Source organism: Teleopsis dalmanni, chromosome 2 (assembly GCF_002237135.1).
Source record: "Teleopsis dalmanni isolate 2A chromosome 2, ASM223713v2, whole genome shotgun sequence".
Lineage (NCBI taxonomy): Eukaryota > Metazoa > Arthropoda > Insecta > Diptera > Diopsidae > Teleopsis > Teleopsis dalmanni.
Window position 1 is genome coordinate 166,767,943 of NC_051847.1, and position 21,744 is coordinate 166,789,686.

The window sequence follows — 21,744 nt, forward strand, 5'->3', positions numbered from 1 at the left end:
ACTGTAGTTACAAAAGTTAATTAATTATTTGATTAATTATCAATAAATGGGCTCTGCTCAGCCGCTTGAGATAAGAATGCACTAACCTTAGCATTAACAATGTTAAGTATCTTAAGATTCTAGTTGCTTTATGATAAGTAGAACGCTCGTTCTTGTACACGATTTCATTTATACTAACTTAGAGTAGATTTTCTCTTTAAAAAATTACAATATTACAATTTTTAAATTTTATTTTGTAAATATTTAACATTAGTTTTAATTTTTTTTGTTGCTCTGCTTATATAACAAAATTATTTTTATTAACAAAAAAATAGAAAAAAAAACAATTTTTACAAAGACAAATCACAAAAAATTTTGAAAAAAAAATTTTAAAATTAAATTTTGAGAAATTATTTTTTTAAAATAATATTTACTGAAGAATTTTATTTAATTAAAGGATTTTTATTATTTTTATTTGTTTGATTTCTTTTAATTAATTTCATTTTTTAATGGGCATTTTTTACTACTGAAGGTTGGTTAGTCCTGCTGTGTTTCTTTGTATGGAAATTTTTCTTATTAAATTATTTAAGATGAAAGTTTTTCTAAGTTGAAATGATTTCTAAAATAATTTAATTTTTAATTATTTTATTACACTTTAATTTGAACGAATTTCCTGTTTTATCCGAATTTGTTTTTGTTTTTTCATTTTTCGTTTTTCATTATTAAAAGTAAGTAACACAAAGATTCGCTAAGCTTATCGAAGTAATCATTAAATAAATACTAAAATGTATACCGACGAAAATTATTTTAATAATATTTTAATGTAATAAATTGTTAAAATTATTTGTTAAAATTACTTAACAGAAAAATTAAATTTAAAAACAATTATTTTTTTATTTACAAACTTAAAGATTAAATTTTAAAAAGGTTAACGAACAGTTCTGGTAACAGTTTGACAGTAGTTGTCAGCTTGTACATGGTGCTATAGTGCTTATCAAACTGTGTGCAGTGCCAGTGCTTAGCAGCTGCAACAACCATTTTAGCAAATGATAAATCGTAATAATTCAACAATACTTCAACGTATAAATTCGTAAACGAGATGCGATTGTGTAAAATGTGTAATTATTTAAGTTTAACAAAATTAAAAATTAATTAAATATTTTTAATATTATTTAGTGTTCTATGGGCTACCAAGAGATGCAAAAGAAACTGTGTTGTAAAAAATTAAAACTATTATGAAATTATGATATATCAAAAATTTTCTACTATTAAACATAAGTACATGCCACCTTGAACGTGTCAATAAAGATTTGATTTAGTTTTTAAGTTTAACGGGAACATTTAACAGCGCTTCTCTGTATATACGATAAACTTACAAACTAACACTTAAAACGTAGTTACTTAAAACTAATGGCTTTTCGAATACTGCTTAGAGAATGGTTTATTATACTGGACAATTAAGTGGTGTTCACACTAAGCCAGAGATAAGTACGAAGAGCTTAACAAGAAAGCAATTGAAAGTCTGCCACACAGATTTTTATCCGAATTGATATTCAAATAAATTAATTCTTGTTCAAAACAGTAAATAAAATAATCAAGCAAAACTTGATATATTTCACTTACTTAAGTCTGAAGTTATGAAATAGAAAACACATTCCTTTAATGTCCAGTATTATAAACCAAAACGAGCCACCACCGCAGCTGCTGCACTGCAAATGTGTTAGCAGTAATCAGAGGTACTCAGATCCTTTTGCAGTCAGCAGTTACATAAAAAGTAACGAGCGGCTCGTTTGTACTTAGCTCGAATCAGTTGCATTCAGAAGTTATCATTGTTGTTGGTTGTCAACAGCGTCGGAGTGTGACTGGTGGAAGCGATTCCACACATCCACCGCATTGCTTGCATTATTGCTTGCATTTGTGTTAATAAGTGAACAAATTGCAACCAATAATATCATCCTTCAACTCCAATTCTGTTGCGGATGGATCTAACTCCAGATCCCTTTCACAGAGTTGTTGCTTGAATAGATGTTGATGCGGTGGATGTTGTTGTTGTTGATGTTGTTGTTGTGTTTGTTGCTGATGTTGTTGCTGTTGTTGTTGTTGTTTAATGATAGCTTGAGATCAGAAATCTTGTGGATATTTTATACACTCAGGATTCGCCGACGCCACAGCACTGGCCGTTGCAAATAATGAATTACCACCACCGCCAGCGCCAACGCCAACACCAACGCCAACACCAATAGCTGACGTTGACGTATCCTGAGTATTTTGCGTTTGATAACCACCAGCCACACTTGCCGCCGCTGCTGCCTGATATGGTTCCTGATACAACTGATTGAGTCTCTAACCAGTACCCGAAAAGTGCCACGCGTCCTATGCGCTCAGATGTGCAAATTGTGACGGATGAATATCAAATTGATGATATGGATGACCATATGGTCCCATATGATATGGTACTATATTCATTGATGCCATTTTATGCTCTTTCTTCCATTTCATGCGACGATTTTGGAACCAAATTTTTATTTGCCGTTCCGTTAGGCAAAGTGCATGCGCTATTTCGATACGTCTTCGGCGGGTCAGGTAACGATTAAAATGAAATTCTTTCTCCAATTCTAATGTTTGATAGCGGGTATATGAGGTCCGTTGTCGTTTCGTTTCACCATTTGCATTCACAGTACCTGGAAAAGATAAACAACAAAAATAATTACTACAATTATTTAAAATAAATGTTTAGATTATATATAAATATATATATATATGTATATATATATATATACATATAGGGATTTATTTAGAGTTAAAACTACATTAAACAATTCTATATATATCTCAGCTAGATTAAAAAATTAGGACTGGTAATATATAAAAATGTATATAAATTATTAAAAAAAGTTGGGATTTAGATATATATAAACAAGAGAATTTGATGAACTACGACTGTAGGCAAAGCTGATCATATTTCTTAGTTTAAAATTCTAAACTATATTCGATTCCATAAAAGTCGAATAAAGGTACTTAAGTCGGTTCCTAGCAATAGCAGGCAGGAGCAAATGAAATGGGTTAAAGTTTAACACTGCATCTTATAAAATCTGAGGGTGTCGATTTTCCTTTGTCTTATTTATAAAATATGGCTGTTAGCAAGTGTTAGTCTTGCTAAGAAACCACTGATTTATTCAAATTTAATACTTTTTAGACTGATAAACCTGTTATTTTTGTTGTTGACTCGGAACAACTGTTTCAAAATTCAAAGCTTCTTGACTTGATTATATTCTTTGTGTTGATATATATATTTTCAAGTTCTGTTTTATTTTGAAAATTTAGAATTCAGATTCAAATAATTCAGATTAATCGAATGATGTTTCAGAACCGACGAAGAGGTTCTGATTCTGTAAAAGAATGTAACCTACTTCTCAAGTTTGTCCACAAATGTATGTTAGCGCTTGGCTGGCTATATAATAGCCCCTTTTTCTCATTTTTCAGAGGCTGCTTAAATTAAAAACGTTTTCAAATTAATTAGAAATGGTTTGTTGGTCCAGTTAGTTATCCTTTTCATAGTTGTAAATAGTTCATTTTAAGAAGGCCTCAACAATGAAAGCTTTAATAATTAGAAATAAATTTTCTTAACTATAGAAATAGCGTTTCATTCAATGGTTTTGATGTAGAGTGTCTAAGTAAAGATTTGCACCCAATTAAAAAAAGTTGCTTAAAGCTAGTTGTTTCTGATTTATTTTATATATAGTCTGTAAAGCTGCCGCGATAAATTTGTTCATCAATAACCGTACGTCTACGTCTATCAAAATGTACTATAGTAATAATATTTTTCTAATATTGTTTTGCTTCCTTTCTTTTAGGATTTAATGTCTTGAAGTCCTTCATTTTTTTTTGTTTTCGCAAAACTAAAGGGTAGTTCTATTTCTTAGTATAACTAAACGAAACTAAACAAATTGGTTTCTAATACAAATTCTATATATTCGATGCCATTTGGCACTTTTCCCATCACTAAATTGGTTAGCCTACTACTAAACTAAGTCCACGGAGAGCGTGAGGAGCATCTGTGTATCACACAATGACTGACTGCCATACATTTTCTTCACTGATAGTCATGTTCGGTTATGAATATAAGTCAATTTTTTTTTTTTGTGTTCCTACTGCATTAAATGTTTATCAAAACTGTGCTTGGCTTCAGACCGCCTACTCATTATTGTTGACGCGTTTCAGATATTCCCCTTAAAGTTTAGCAGCAACGGCAACGGCAACATAAACTGCTACAACAACTACAAAAATAACAACAACAATAGCAACAATAGCAACAATCGCAGCAAAAATATCACAAAGTCGGCCGAAAGTGCATGTAGCAACTCAAGCGACAAAGCATTTTTTGCCGTTCGGTAAATTGGGAGATGTTGATAACTGAAATATGGAGGAACCTGAACACTGAACACTGAATACTGAGTACTGAACACACTGAACACTATATAAACTGAAAAGATAATAAATGCAAAGAAATATAAACAAAAAGTTTGGCGCAACCGAAAAGACTTCAACTTCGCCGTCGAATTGCGGTTTGGCACGTCATTTTTTATTAAATGAACAACGTCTGAAGGAAAATTATAAATAAGAAATAATACTTGAAATCGGGGGAAATGCTCTTACCCGGCGAAGCGAACCACTTTTGATGATACTTGGAACAAATGAGCTTGTCTATTGCTTTTTAAACACTACTACGCCTAAAAACGCCCTTAGACCCAAAACGCTGGCTGCGTCAAATGTATTCATTGAATCCGGACGCGCTCAGATACTTCAGCGAAATGAAACGCAAACTTAAACGCAACTGAGACGTTTTAATTTCTTTAATTAAATTTAACTTAAATTCAATTTAATTTATATAATTTTATTTAGTTTAACGACTCGTATTAAAGTGAATGAGTGCATATATGAAAACCTAGTGTGTAAAATACTTTCAGTTAAAAATCAATAACCACATGGAGAATTGGCAGCGGAAAAGTTTTGACACTACAAAGGCGAGGGCTTGCCTGGGTTCATGTAGTTTCATGTTTTGTTTTGACGTGGAAGATGTCAAAGCACATCAATCAAAGGGAAATCTAAATGGAATTTCCGATTAAACTTAAAATTAATTACCACTCATTTAATTAAAGTGTAGATTAGTAGCGAGTGGCCTATGTGTGAATGTGTGTACCGTACTTCGGTGCTGGTGAGTTAAGTTTTTTTTGTTTTTTTTTTGCCGGCTTGACTGCCAACATTTTGTTCCTTCCCTTAAAATGAACGGGTTCAAAACGAATGAACGAATGGCCAGAATGATTACAGGCAGACAGTAACCAGACGAGCCGTGGTAGGAACATAAAAGAACTCCATCGCTCATTTCCTTTCTCTTAGATGCCTCCACGTAGTAATGCGCCATAAAAAATTACTTTTTTTTAAACTATTTTGTTTTTGTTGTTTTTTCATTTTCAGTTTTAGTTTCGAAATCAGAATGAAACGTAGGAGTACAGGCGGGAACGACTTTGTACTACAAAAATATACTAAAAGTGACATGTGTCTATCAATATCTTTTCCGCACATAGCAAATTAGAATGCAAAACATTTTAGCATATGCAAATGTAGCAATAAACCTCTACACATATATATAACACACATATAATACAATATATATAACATATAATAAATATATACAAATGCAAACTAAGCTAAAGTACCATATTAATATAAACTAACTTAACACATGATATTACGATACTCATGTAGTATTGAGTGTAATAATATCTTATGAAAAATTTTATTATAATTAAAAATTAATTATAATGCAATCAGTTTAATAAACTATAATGCTTAACTTTCATTTTTAAATTTAAATTAAAATAAATATTAAAATATATAATATATGTATGCAAGTTATGTATTTGTTTTGCCACTAAAGCACAATTTTTTTCATTTATAAATTTTCCAATTAATATTGAATTATTATAATATTTATTAATATATATTAATTAATTAATTTTAATATTTCTAAAAATAACAAATGTGTGGCACGACTTTTCGCCATATGTTTTTTATTTTATTTGCACTGAATTAATTATTAACCATTCTTACTACACTCTACTCCATTTCCTTTTATTAATATTTTTTAATATTCCATTAATAAAAATTTATTATTATTTTTTATTAACATGTACTCTAAAAATTACTCTAATTATATATTGATTCAGTAATAAGGAATTTAATAAAATGCAACTTCATAGTTTAATACCATGTTTCCACTGCAGCTAAAACTATTTAAGTTAATGAAATTACGATTTGATCGTTTCCATTAGCATAAGCTGATTTATGCATTAACAAACGTTTTACGCCTTAAATCAGTTAATTTATTTATAATGTTCTCATTTATACGAAAGCGCTTTGTAAATCAGTTGCTAGCTTTTAAAGAGCTGTTAAAGCTATATCAGCCGTCTGCATTTTGTCTAGAACAGTGCAAGAATGTAGATAATGTATAAACGTACTAAGTGAGAGGTCCAAGATAACACTGGTTTAGATTGCAGTGCATTCGAATATAATAGGGAATGAACGCGCAAATGAAATAGCTAGACTGAGAGTGTTTTTTACAGAGACTTTTGTTCCAATTCCTGCCCCTTTTCTGAACATTTTCTGTAACAGTTCAGTGTGAAGCGGACTTATACTTCTTCAGCAGCCAGATCAAGGGCTCAAATTGTCAGATCATTTTACTCAAATTGTAGAACCTCTGACTTGGTACGCAGAAGCACAGGGTAGTGAACTATGCGACTCATGGCGCTAAGCTCGGGCTATCTTGTAGTATTCCCTGTACAACATGTCTACCAATGCTCGCAGAAAAAACATCAGAACACCGGTTGCGTCTGTATCTAGTCTTATGCTATTGGTTACCCCATTCTTCAAAATATTGGGAATATATCCAGCATTAGCTTTAGCAAGATTGTCACATTTATCCATACTTCGGGCTGGTTCTAACATGACCATTCTCGTACCCACCATTATGAGAAGCCGTGGAAACAAAATTGCTTTTACGCTAGTTGAGGAGGTCTCCTTCCTCCTTTCACTTCACCTAACCACAGAAAAACTGAAGTAAAAGTGATATAAATAATTTCTTAAAAATTTTGAATAAACATTAATGCAGAGTGGAACAAGTAAACAAACTAAATTTTCTGGTAAATAAAAAAGCTTATCTTAGTATATTTATCTGAGAAAGGTTATACGTTTTTTTTTACCTACATATATTTAGTTCATTTCAAATATTAACCCAAATGGTTGTAAAGATAAGAACTATTTAAAGAGAACCGATGAAAAAATATTCGAAAAATATGAAATATTTTTAATATAATTTCTTTTTTGTGTTCTGCTCTTTAATAATGGAGATAAAAAACCGTATCCGTCTATGGAAGTTTGCGAAAAACAAGCGAAAAGCTCACCTGTTATGCTTGAACCAAATGCGAGTGCAACATTAGACAAACTGTCAGTTAGGTTATCAAATTTTATTGTAAAACTAATATTTCTTGTTTCCATTAAAGTTCGGTTTTGTATTTATTTTTAGGATTTTGTTGGTTCCACAATAATCACAATAACGGAAATGGACACAATTGGTAAAGGAGCTGGTATAGTAACCTTCGGCAAGCAAAACTTACCAGACAGAACCACATGTAATATTAAACATGATGCATGATGTGCAGACATTTTTATTTTTGTGGTCCTAAATGTCCTTCCTTGGTTAAGAAAATTCTGAAAATCAATAAACAAACATCAAAGAACTGACATTAAATTTTAAACAAACTAATGCACTTTTCCTTGGAAGCATTTCCTTGCGAGTTTATCTGTAACTTGAAAATTGATATGTTTTTATAGAGTGTATCAGACTTCATTTGTCACTCAAACTATGTTCTGGAATTTTTTTAATCTATACATTCCAAAAATAAGACAATGTAGTGAGATGATGATATTGGACATTGGATTAATTAAGGACAGCTATATGAATACTAAAATTGAATAGTGTTTCGTTATGTACTTGTGTATGCTGACACTAATGACAATTAAGCTATAAAAACAGGTTTTTGGATTAAAGTCTTATTCTGGAATAAGTATTCTGGAATAAGTATTCTGGAATAATAAAACTCTAATAATGTATCTAATAGTATAATATATCAGTTAGCATTTAAACTAAGGAACTAATTTGTTAAATTTTCTGATAAGTGTGATCCTCTCTCCTACAGTTAAGTTTGGTTGCTAAAGTGATCTATTCAGCTGGGTATCAGGGGATAAATTCCCCTTACGTATAAAATTTGCAGATAATGGACTGCAAAAACACTGACAAAAAAGTACATTTAGTATATCAATCCACTTGGCACAATCTACACATGCCAATGGGTTGGTGTGATAGCTGCTTAAATCATAAGGTGATATGAGTCTGTATTACTGTTAGCAACTCTATAAATAAGATTGACAACTGGCAGAAGACCGGAACTTAAAATTAAAGTGTGTAACGTGGTTATACTGACTGATACATTTCTTGTAATAAAACTCAAACATTATTACCATCTCAAAACAAAAAATAAATAATCTGATGCGACAGATTATCATTTCTATATGAAAAGATATAATATTTCAAATTATTTTTTGTGTAATTGCCTGTTCTCACTTTGTGTCAAAAAAAAAAAGGATAGCGATAATGGAACCCTTAGCTCTTTCATTGATATTAGACTTCCATCACAAGAGATCATTAAGTGTTCATCCTAATCTCTATATAGTAATTAATTTAAGATATGATTAGTATAGTCTGACCAAGTTATGTGTATAGTCTGACCAAGTTGAGAATTTCATACTGCGATCTGGAGATCTATTATGCTGTTTCCATAAATTCAGAGTATTTCTCCAAATCATATTTCCTCGATAAATTGTTGTTTTGAATCTATTTTAACAAATCATATTTCTTTTTCACATATGAGGGCTGTCCAAAGCTCGCAGATAATATATGTGTAGCCGTCGATATTTTTCTAATCTACCACAATTATTTAAATTTTCACTTGATATATTTTGATATATTTCCCTTGATCTATTGTATCCCAAAAAAATTTTATTCAAATGAATAAATAAATTAATAAAAATAAATTTAGAAGCTACGTTTTCACCGTATTAGAACGTATTTACTTGTTTCTGCGGCCCTCCAATGTGTCCAATGTGCACTTGTATTAGCCCGCGATCGTATCTGGTCTGGACGGATCTGATATATAATATGCACACCTACATATTTTCTTGATGTGTACATCCGTGCCATTTTCACAACCTCAGTTTAAGGTTTTATTTTTCTCTATATAAACTGCAAATCTCAATTAAACAAGTTTTCAATTTCCTAAGGTGCTCACTCAAACTACAGTTCTCAACAGGTCTCTGCTCTTTTTTAATAAAAGTCCCTAAGAGTCATTCATCTTTTTTCTTATTTTTAATGAAAAAATCAGTATCATATATGTTTTATATACTTGAAATATGATAGCTGAAAATATGAGGCTCATAAGCAAGCATTGGATAAATTCCAATTCATTATAAAAATAATATATATTACTTCATCACGAAGTTCTTGATGTCTAAGATCTTCCCATCATATCCTTGGTTTCGTTTCAGGTTTTCCATTTTATATTTAAGCATAAACACACAATAAACCTTCTTCTATTTATTATTGCAATTGCAGTAATATAAAATTGTAGTAAGACCGAAGTCAGACGTATTCCAATTCTGAAGAATAGAGTTTTTTATTGCTTATGTCAACAAATAATTCGAAACATTTGCACAATTATGAATATTCATGAATTGTCGCTAAAAAATGTAGATCCAAAAAGATATGGCAACTACACAAGAGTAGAAGCGAAGATAAAAGAAGAAAGCATAACATGCAGAGACAAACAGGCACAGAACACACCCCGTCAATATCAAATGGAAACACTTTTGTAAAATCAACAATCCGGCACCACCTGACATTTCATATCATTTAGTATGAAGTGAGCCTATGCGGATTTGACAGTTTCAATGTCCATTTTAAGTATTCAACAACTTTGTCCTCATTCCGTACGCTTTCCGCGATCGATCCACAAGCGACTTCAGCTGGGTATGCAAATGTAAGACAATATGAAAATCCATAGTTCTACGCAGCCATAGAAGAATTGTTTAAGTAAAAGATCGTGTCGCTGCGTTCTATATATTTGGTAAGATACAAGCGCAGAATACTTTCTTCTTGAGTTTAAGAGCAAACAAGTGTAATATGATTTTTCACTTTTTAATAATTTTTGGGAAGAATAATTTCTTTCTTTTCTAAAAAAGTTGAAGAAGAAGAACAAACTTGAATATTTGTAGTTAGGAACACAACGCAAACCGAAGAGAGAAAAATAAATAAAAGAACAATTTGCATTTTCAGCTCGTGTAAGATGACGTCAAATTCTTCCACAACTGACAGCAGATTAACATATCAGTTGGAATTTTCCCAACGAAAGTGATCTTTTCGTAACATATGCAAAATTCGCATTGACATGAGAATTTATAAAGTGACACAAAACAACGCAAAGTATATGAAACATAAAGCATATTGGCATCTGAACGCACAGACAGATACTTTACTTGTATCTGAATGCAGACCCGATTCAGTTTGGCCAGTGTTGAAGTCGGCGATGATGTCGACTTGATGTCGATTTGTAGGAAACATAAATCCAAGCGCACTAGCATTCGATTGGGATGTGTTGTCCTTTCTTAGTGTTTCGGTTTTGAGAAGATTCTGTCGCAAATTCGCAATTCAAATTTTGAATTGTGTTGACAATAGTTTGCATATGTCGATATGGAATGATGTGCTCGGATGCAGAAGTGAAGCTCCATGTGATTGACATATTATTTGCATAAGCCTTGACTTGCTTTTGTTTCTAGACGTTTTTCTAAATTTTGGAATACTCGTATTGGTTTAGACGAAAGCGAAAAACTACATTAAAGTCAAGTTCAAAAGTTCGATTTAATGCAAATCAATGAAAGTTAGAAAGGAGGATGGTAAGTGTCTTTTTTAAGTAATACATGGCTTTATTGCAAGGTCGATAATTTTATTATAGGCTTTATCTGCATTTTTCTAATTTTAAACTATCAAAAAAAAAAAATTATTTGCAGATATATGTTTAGTGTTAGATTGAGTCTCTTTTAATGGATACCCTGATGAAAGCTATCAAAGTATTTTTTGGTTATTTAAAAATATACTGGACTTGAACGCACAGCAGTTGGCGATAAATGTCAGCTATATAAACCTATATAATAGAGACACCCTGGAAGGGACAGAGAAAGAGACAGAGAAAGAAACGAGGAGAGAGAAAGAGAGAGAGAAAGAAAGGAGGAGAGCGAGAGAGAGAAAGGAGGAGAGAGAGAGAGGAAGGAGGAGAGGCGGACAGAAATAAGACGAAAGGAGAGAGAGAGAGAAATTGAGAAAAAAAGAAGAGAGGGCCAAAAATCTATTTAAAGTAAGAAACACTTTTCTTAGGCCCTTTTGAATGGATGCCTTGCATGATGGAGAGGATAATTATTTCGATTGATTATTTAGAATAATTTAAGCCCTTTTGGATGGAATCCGTATGCAGCAGTCTATAACTACTGCAGAGATTAGTATTAGACAGAGTTATAAGTTAATTAAAAAGATTATAAGCATTTGTTTTAAAGTTATTCCATAATATTAAATTATATTAAACTTGATTGTAGAAGATGAAGAAAAGAAGAGAAAGAGAAAGAAGAAGAGGAATGAGAAGGAGAAGAATGAGAAGAAGAAAAAAAGGAAAAAGAAGAAAAGGAAAAAGAAGAAAAGAAAAAAAAGAAAAGAAAAATGAAGAAAAGAAAGAATAATAAAATAAAGAGGAAAGATTAAAGCAGAAGAATAATGAGAAATAAAAGGTGAAGAAGAAATAGAAATCACAGATTAAAAAGAAGAAAAGGAAAAAGAGCACAGATAAAAACAGAAGAATAATAAGAAATAAGAGAAGAAGAAGAAATAGAAAGGGAAGACTAAGTAGAAGAAAAAGAGGACAGATAAAAACAGGATTAAAATAAAATAAGAGAAGTAAAAGAAATAGAAAATGAAGATTAAGAAGAAGAAAAAGAGGACAGATAAAAACAGAAGAAAAAAAATAAGAGAAGAAAAGAAATAGATAAAGAACAAAAGGTATAATTAGAAGAAGAAAAAGAGGACGGATAAAAACAGAAGAAAAATAAAAAAATAAGAGAAGAAAATGAAATAGAAAAAGAAGAAAGAAGAAAAAGAGGACACATAAAAACAAAAGAAAAATAAGGAAAAAAACGAAAACGAGAATAAGAATAAGAAAAAAGTGAAATTTGATAAATCTGTGAGTTAGAAAAAAGTTTATTGATGACATTTAGTAACTAATAACAGAGGATACTAATACATTTCGAATTACAATAATATCTTGTCTAACTTAGTCATTGTTTAGTGAATTCTAAAGCAATCTTTTTGTAATTAGTTTTATAGAAAGATAAGGAATTAATTTTGAATTACCTGTAAAGTTAATTAAAGTGTTTGGTAATCAATATTAATTTTTTCTTTTTTTCTATAGAACCAAAGACACATTGAACTTCGTATATTAACTTTTCAATTAGTTATTAGTAATTTTATTTTTAAATAAAAATGATGTAAGTATTTAAATGCGTTTTTAATAATTTGCATTTATGGAAGTGACACTTTTCAGATAAACATTAACGCAGCAGTTCATTCAATGCATGTATCTCACAGTACAAAGTATCTCTATGGTATCTACTATGTATGTTCAGAGTTATTTTTGTGGTCAGTTTCAGGTTGAAATCGGAATGAAATGCAGGAATGAAATGAATGAAATAAATGATTAAATGCTGTTTTGTATGGACAAGTATTTTGCTGTAACATTGATTGTAAATTACTTTATTTAAAATTTTGACAAATTAACAGCAGCGTAGAGAAAAATATATTAAATAAATAATTCTGAGGAGTGGAAGATACAAAAACTTACAGGTAATGTGTCACAATTACTTGTAGTTGTCATTTGTCACAACTGCAAAATATTCAGACTTTTAATAATACAAGATAAAGATACTGAAATAAAATAAAATAAAATAAAATAATAAAATAATTTATGAGAATTTAGCTGCACTTTCTGTTGTTGTGTTGTTGTTGTTGTGTTGCGGATTGCATTGTGTGAGGTATTAAGTTTACAAGTTGTTAGTTAAATGCTGGCTGGCGAAATATCTGATATATTAACAGCACATTATGGTGATATGTGCCTCGTGTTATGTATGATTTCATCTCAAAATGATTTAGGTTATAAGAATTTAACAATTTGAAAGTATTTAAGAGATACTTATGGCAACAAAGAAAACAAAAATACAAAAATTAAATTATATTTTACTTGAGTGGAACGAGTCTAAAAGATCTTATTAACGCGATACAAAATATTTTGAAAAAGAAACTTAATTTAAACATAATTAATTAATTAATTATATGTAATTGCAATCACATTAAACTCGAGCACATGAAGTTAAACATTAATTCTCTTATAAAAGATTTTTATTTTGTCACTTTTATTTTGTCAAGATTTGCTAAATTTAAGAATAACGAACTACTATGAATCTCTTATATTCTTTTTTTTTTATCTAAACATTGTAACGTTTTGTTATGCATTTTAGTGTTGTATTTGTTGAAATAATATTTTTAAATTTTGTTTTTTTTTTAATGCAATGCTTTGTTTAACAAAATCGGTTTATATTTAAAAATCCATAAATAAATCAGCACAACACTATTCTGAATATATGAGTTCGTAGTAAATATGTAGTAGGCGCACGCATGAGTTCCTACAGAAGAAATAAATCTTTGGGTTACGTATGCCGATGAAGAACTATGCGAGAATAAAAGTGAAATTCTCAAAAGTATCTGATGCGAGATTCGGATTAAATGTGGTCATACACAACAGCCAACAGAACAGTCAGCAATGAACAATGAATGAAGAGTTGCAGTAGTGGCGGATCACAAATTGGTGGCAAAAGCACAACATCGGGTTAATTTCTTTCGGAAAAAGAAAATTAATCAAATTGTTTGAGAATTCAAGTGATAAATGATGCTTGAGCTACAATGTGACAAATGATATTACAATTGTGATAAGTTCTTCTTGGGGTTGTATTAATGTTAACAATTCGTATTAGTAGAGAATTGGAACTCAAAAGCAAACATATGAGTTTTATTGTTATTGTTTATTATCAGATGTATCTGCTTCACCTATATAATGCTTAATTGCGGTTCTATTTCTGGTTTACCTGGAAAAACAACAGGTGGATGTTCTGACTAAGCATAGCAACAACTTGTAATATTAAATTTAACATTTTGCAATACTATTACAATTTATTCTTTTTTTATTTTATATTAAATAGATGTCATTGCTAAAACTTAAAATGCTATTAATCAAGTGACTCATTTCACATCTTCATTTAGACTAAAAAACTGAGTCGGAATATACAACCAAAAAGAGAATATTTAGTAATGCACTATATAATGCGCTATATGCACTAATATTACTTTAAATATAAACCTTGAATATCTTAAGTAATAATAAAAATACTAAAGTAAACAATGAGTAAAATAATATTTAATAAATTGATAGGGAATGTAGAAAAAAATATTTATCATAAAATAATATATAAATTTTATAGACATAAATTATTAAAAAAATATGAATTAAAATAAAATATCAAATAAAATAAATAAATATTGTTAAAATTAAATAGAAATTTTTATACAATAGAATAATTGTAATTATAATTAATAAGAAGAATAAAAATTATAATATATATGAATTGAAATAAAATAACGTATACATGTAAATATAATTCTGTAAAATAAATATAAATGGAATAATGTACTTTAAAGTGAAATGAAATAATTTAATATAAAATAATATATTATAAAACAGTTTTAATTAAAATAATATAGAATGATATAAAGTTAACTCTTAAATAAAATAAAATAAAATAAAATAAAATAAAATAAAATAATTTCAATTATAGTAATATATAATGGAATAAAGTAAAATAAAATCCAACAAATAAAATAATACAAATAAGTATAATTAAAATAAAAATAAAAATAAGTTCAATTAAAATCTTAAAAGATATAATAAAGTAAATGAAAATAAAGTAAAGTAAAAAAAATATAAAAAATAAAATAATTTCAAGAAAAAAAATATAAAATCTCGGAATAAAGAAAAGGAAAACAAAATAGTTTCAATTAAAATAATATAAAATGAAAAAAATAAAATAAAAAAATAAAATAAAATTATGTGATTTAAAATGGAATAATAAGAAGGATTTTGATATAGTTAACTGTAATACAGATTATATATATAATTAAATAACTCAATATAACATAGAATAAAATAATATAATTATTTTATATGTCATAGATACTAAATAAAATAAAATTCAATAAAATGGAATAAAATTAAATACAAACACAATAATATTAATAAATTAAATAAATGGATGCATACGGTAGTACTAATAACAAATAATGGAATAAAACACAATAAACGAAATCAAAATATTATAAATTATATTAGAATAAAATGAATATATACAATGAAATAAAAAATAAAAATATATCGCAGATAATATATGAAAGAATTTAATAAATAAAAATAGATTAAAATTATAAATGGTAAAAATTACGTTTTATATATATATATTAAAAAGTAATAAAATAAAGAAAAATAAATAAAATATAAAATAAATAAATAGAATAAAATAAAATAAAATACAACACAGTTAAGATATGAAAAAATAAAATAAAGAAAAATAGATTAAAATGAAATAAAAAACGAGAAATTATATAAAACTGTAACAAAACAGAAGTAAATAAAAAAGAAATAATAAAATAAAATAAATAAATTGAATGAAACGAAATGAAAAATAACACAGACAAAATATGTGTAATAGAATAAAATAAATAAAGTAGAAGAAATGCATTGAAATGAAATAAAACTATATGTACTAAAACAGAACAAAATGAATAAATAGAATAAAATGAATTAAGACTAAACACAGATAAAATATAGTAGAACAAAATCAGTAAAAATAGAAGAAATAAAATAAAATGATATAAATAAATGGAATAAAATTAGATTAAAAATAACACAGATAAAATATGTATAACAGAATAAAATTAATAAAAATAGAAGAAATGAAATAAAATAAGATAAAACAATATATACATTAAAACAAATTAAATTAAATAAATAGAATAAAATGAATTGAAACTGAACACAGATAATATATAATAGAATGAGATAAATAATAATAGAATAAAATTAAGTAAACAAATAAATATAATAAAATTAATTAAAACTAAACACAGATAAAATATAATTAAATAAAATAAAATAAATAAAAATAGAATAGAATTTCTCAGTATTTTTCATTTTTATCTTTCTATTGGTAAAATTTATAAATAAGTAGAATAAAATTAAATAAAACAAAATCCAGATACAATGTGAATAAAATATGTAAATAGAATAAAAATAGAAGAAATGATATAAAATTCGATAAAACTATATATATATATTAAAAGGAAATGAAATAAATAAATAGAATAAAATGAATTGAAACTGAACACAGATAAAATATAATAGAATAAAATAAATAAAAATAGAATAAAAAATAAAATAAAATAAAAATAAAATAAAATAAAAATAGGTAAAAAATTATTTCTCCTGTTTTTCTGTAGTTTCTTTTTTGGTTTGCTTTTGTTTGTTGTAATTTCGTTTCCTGCAATTTCGTTGTATTCGCAACCTCTCTCCGCACTTTTCCGAGGAAAATGTGTAAATGTTTAACATGAAAAATGAAAATTATGTCAAAAAGTAAATTGATTATTTCGCTTTAAAGCATTTTTCAATTTACATTCAATGTTGGTTGTCAACACGGAACAGCCGAACATGTTGCCTTTCCGCAGCGTTAAATATTTTTATTCTGGTGAGTTTTTGAAACGCAGTCAAGTGAAATGACATCATGTGTTGAGTGTTAAGTGTTGAGATGCTGGATTCTTCATTAGTAACAGCTGATACGAACGTAACACTTAATATTATCAACCAAATTCGAAGACATTTTGGGTTTATTCTACTTTATTTAAAAAGTTTCAAAACAAGAAAACAATTTTAAATTCAATATAACGTCAAAAACCATATATCTTAGAACTACTTTAACCAATACTGATGATTAGTTCAAATGACTAATCCATATTTAAATACTACACGTTAATATTGGTCCTATTAAGGTTTCATATATATGTTTCATGGATTTTTTTCGACAATATTATCTTAATATTTTTAATTACTTTCTGTCCACATTTGTATTATGTAGTCGGGTTAATAACCCGGGGTTATGCCTATAGCTATTGCATTGCTTTTATCACTAAGTGTGCTTATATTTAAAACTGCTTAAATAATTTGATTTTAAAGATGTATGTCATGAAGTTAATGTATAAAAAATCTTAATTTTTTGCAGTTGGTAGAAAGCATCGAAAGTCACAGTGTGAGACTTGAACCCACTAAAACCGCCTCTTAGGGATTAATATGGAAGACAATTGCAGCGAAAACAACACCATTCCAGTAATCAAGAGCGAGAGAGAGTGAGAGAGAGAGATTAGAGCAAGAGGCTAAAAACCTAGCAGACCAGGTTCGTCTAAACCAGAAAGCATGGGCGTAAGGCAGAGAAATTAGGTGTTAGTGAAAGGGGTGGGGTTATTTCGCAAGCGCAGGAGTACTATAGCGGTGGACTTTGTGATCGGAGCCACGAAAGTAGCGGTTGAATTTTTCCCTTAAAATTTTGTTGACATTTTCAAACAAATAAAATTAAATCGATAGAAATAACATTTATATTAAGACAAGACATTTTTTAAAAAATAATATTCACTATATACATAAAAATCTTATTGCGATTTAAAGAAATCATTTAAGAACGAAATTGTATTAAGAGGTTGTTGAATATTGCAGCATGATAGTGTTGTATAACAGCACTTTTATTTTTGTATTAGTAATGTTTACTTTATAAGAACTATTATGTATTGTAATACGTAGAAGAATATTTAATAAAAAAAAAGTTTAATTTAATTTGCTAATGACTTTTCGCTGGTATAGACTGAAGTTTATTTTTGAAAAACTACGAAAGGAGAAGCGAGTCGTAAACCTATTCTTATGTGGCGTTAGCGAACACGATAACGGTATACCATCTTAACAAGTTTTCAACCCAAAAAGTTGTTATAAAAATAGAATATTGATATATATAAAATCTGTGTTGAAAATTTATGAATAATAATAAAAAAGGAAAATTGAGCTTAAAGTATAAAAATCAGCCTTAATGACATTTACTCGCAAAGGGATAACTAGTTCATTTGTTATTGTTGACAATATTGCAATCTTAATAATATGGCTCTGTGATATAACTTGTGATATATTTGCATCGTACATTTGCAATGTAAACATACATATTATATAGGTGTAAAGACAAGACATATCGCATGGTTTACCTGGAGTAACCATGCAAATGTCAAGTAGTTGTAAAATATTCAAAATTTATAAAAAAAATACTGACTGTCAAGACAAAATTTTTAATTAATTATTGAAAGCAAAATTTTGTTTAAGTTACGCTTAAACTAGTCTGGACATAAGTTACACTACTTTCGAGCACTGCAAGTACCTCTAATATGCAAATAATACAAAGGCACTTAAAACTAAAAGCACTAAGATATATAGTCAAATCTTCTTGGTATGTAATTAAATATTCCGACTTGAAAATTCTTTTTATAGTATGAAAATTCTGAAAATCCAGTGGGAGATACATAAAAAAACAGTATTCTAAGAGCTTATGATAAATCTACTGAACAATACCAGACTGCAAGAAGGTTGGAGAATTTTAAGGTTTTGAGATTACTTATAGTTAATTGGAGAGGTTTCAAGCAGTAGTAAATTGGAACAACAAAATTTTTATTTATTTTTAATTAATTGAATTTTTGGTTAAATATACATTTGTTTGGAGAATTGCATAATGACTAGCATCGGTGGTCTTGGAATTATTTCTTATATTTAATTATACGTAAATGATTTTGTAAGCCTGCAAGCTCGTACCTTGCCAAATTTGAAATGCAGATTTAAAATAACTGACGTTAAAAAGAAATTTAAAATAGAGTCAAGACGTAATTTTGTATGAAAAATGAGTATACTGATTATCAGTAACGCTTATTTGCCACGTAAAGCTAAATTACCTGTGCTTAAATAAAAAAAATAAATACGAAATATAGAAATACGGTAATATAGTTCATAGAGTTTATTCACGAAAAACTAGGATATATAAAAAGTGTAAAGGTATGGCAAGGATCGCCATGTAAAGGTTCAAATCAAGGTCAAAAAGATCATAGCAAGTTCGCCATTTAATGTTTTATGTTTTGTTTGATAGGATACTAAAAAAGATCCGTATGTTATCATATGAAGCACTATTTAGTGTTATTAAATTATTTTCAGGTGGCTATTCAATTATTTCTGTGATTGTTTTTATTTCAAAAAGCTTTTTTTTATTCTTATTTAAAAACAGGAAGCAAATATAACAAAAACAAGTCCTAGAAATTGTTTAAATTAGTTTTTTTTTTCAAAAAGAAATAAAAAATTCTGCTGTGAAAGTATCTACTAGATACTATCCACAATGAGTTTCATATTCAATGAGCTGAATAATATTTTGCAATTCGTTTTGTATAGCAGCTCTTCGCGTCAAAGATGCGCTAAATGGACTTACAGGACAAAAATTTAGTTCACTTTAAAATGTGATTAATCTTCACTGAAATGTGAACGTATTGATTTCCTGTTTTAGTTATTGGAAACTGACATTACCACAGCATCCGTATCTATACAAGGGAGTCAGTGACTCTCAATCTGAAGCGTTACGTCAGTAATTCAGACAATTTCATTTAAAAGCAATTTTTTTATATTTTTAAGTCCACATCAAAGAAAGTAAAATGCCAATTTTTTATATTCAAAATAAAGTTTGAAAAAAAGTATTGCATTTTTTTCGCAGTCAGTGTATCAATTTTGCAAAAATTTATAATAATTGTCTGCGTTGCAGTTGATGAAATTATTAATGGAAAATCAATGGAAACGACAAGTGTAATTCATGGCTTTAAACGTCATAAGAAGTTTTCTGCCCGTTGATTGATTGCAGCTTTTTAGCGCCGAAAGTATCTTTTTTATGTATAATATTTTGGGTGCAGTTCAAACTGCTAATATTGGTATTGGTTAAATGCGAGCACACAGTGGCAATTTAAATTAAAGTAAAATGAACAACATCATATTAAAGATCCTTTCATGCATAATTTTTCTTTGTATAATTTCCAAAAAATTTGAACAGCAATTTAAAGAATAAATAAGTAGGCACCACCAAAATGGAGTTGAGGCATTGTTGAGTGTATCTTGTCCGTTCTTATCTGCAGTTCATTCAACTATAGCCTACAGGATACTTTATGATTTTGGTATAGTTTTTTGTTTTTTTTTCATTTTTCATTTTTAATTTTTTCATATTTTTTCTCTTTAGCTTGATTATTTTTTAATGTAGTTTAATTAAACGGAGAAACAGGTTGCTAAAATATAAATAAATTGGCTGGCGAGAGTCGCATAGCTCTGGAAGACGCTTTTTAAACGGCTTTTACACGCCAAGTGCGAACTGAAAAGATAGTAGGACGGCAAAAAGTAACCGGTTTTGCCAGAAAAGCAAAGAACTGCGTACCTAAGTACGCCCGTATAGTTGCACGAGTTTAAGTAAACTCCCTACTCAGAAGCCAATAATTATCTAAAGGGTTCATTTAAAATGCATTGCAGTTCAGTGCAGTTCAGCTGAGTTGAGTTCTGCTGTTGAGGTCTGTTGAGGTGAGCTGTTGTATTCATTGTTTGTTTGCAACTTCAATATGGTTAGAGTTGTTTTTTGGGTTAATTTAGTTAAGGGTTTAACAACATATCTTTGGTAATGTATATAGTTTGTGGAAGTTAATAAGAAACAGAATAGAAGACGAGTTGAAGAGCAAAACAACATATGCAACAAAAGAAAACAATCTGTAGTTGCTTGTGTCGATGTTGTTCTGTAAATCAAAGATAAACGATAATTATCCAACGAGAACGCGCACATAAATAATTTGCGAAAAGTCACATTAAAGTTTTTATACAGATACACGTTGAACTGATAAAGAGAAAGAAGAAGACGTAACGCTTAAAAAGCGATCAACTCGGTTGTGAATAGCTTTGAAATTGTCCATTCAGGTTTGGCCGAATTTGCAGCCATCCAACATTAATTTAATGATATAAAATTAATTTTTTGCTTTCGTTGGAGCTGCTTGTTGTTCCAGCTCCTGCTCCGGCACCGGCTCCGGCTTCGACTCCAGCTCCTGCTTCTGTTTCTGTTTCGGTTGATGTCGGCGCTGTCAATGCTGTTTCTGATGTCGCTGGCATTGTTACTCATTGTCGTTATTCGTCTCTGTTCTCTGGGCACACCACAATTGAGACTGCGCTACATTAAAAATTAAAAGTTCATTAATTATGCAGATAATTCATTTGTTATATTTTCAACGCAGTTTTCAGAAGTTCGAGTTATTGCTTTTTACACATTGAACTTTTCTGTAAGTTTTTGTAGGGAAGAGAAGGGACGGGA

The 21,744-nt window shown here is 28.9% G+C and overlaps 2 protein-coding genes across 3 annotated transcripts in view; both read right to left on the reverse strand.

Moving 5' to 3' along the window:
* Window positions 1-21,744, reverse strand: part of LOC119679664 (homeotic protein antennapedia) — a 413,608-nt gene that overhangs the window by 109,473 nt on the left and 282,391 nt on the right. The window lies entirely within an intron of this gene.
* On the reverse strand, window positions 1,184-21,545 carry LOC119682219 (homeobox protein H55). The gene is made up of 2 exons (XM_038095591.1): window positions 21,416-21,545; window positions 1,184-2,660 (listed from the first exon to the last, which is right to left on the reverse strand). Exons 1-2 carry the CDS (start codon window positions 21,543-21,545, stop codon window positions 2,353-2,355), a joined length of 438 nt encoding a protein of 145 aa, XP_037951519.1. The 3' UTR covers window positions 1,184-2,352.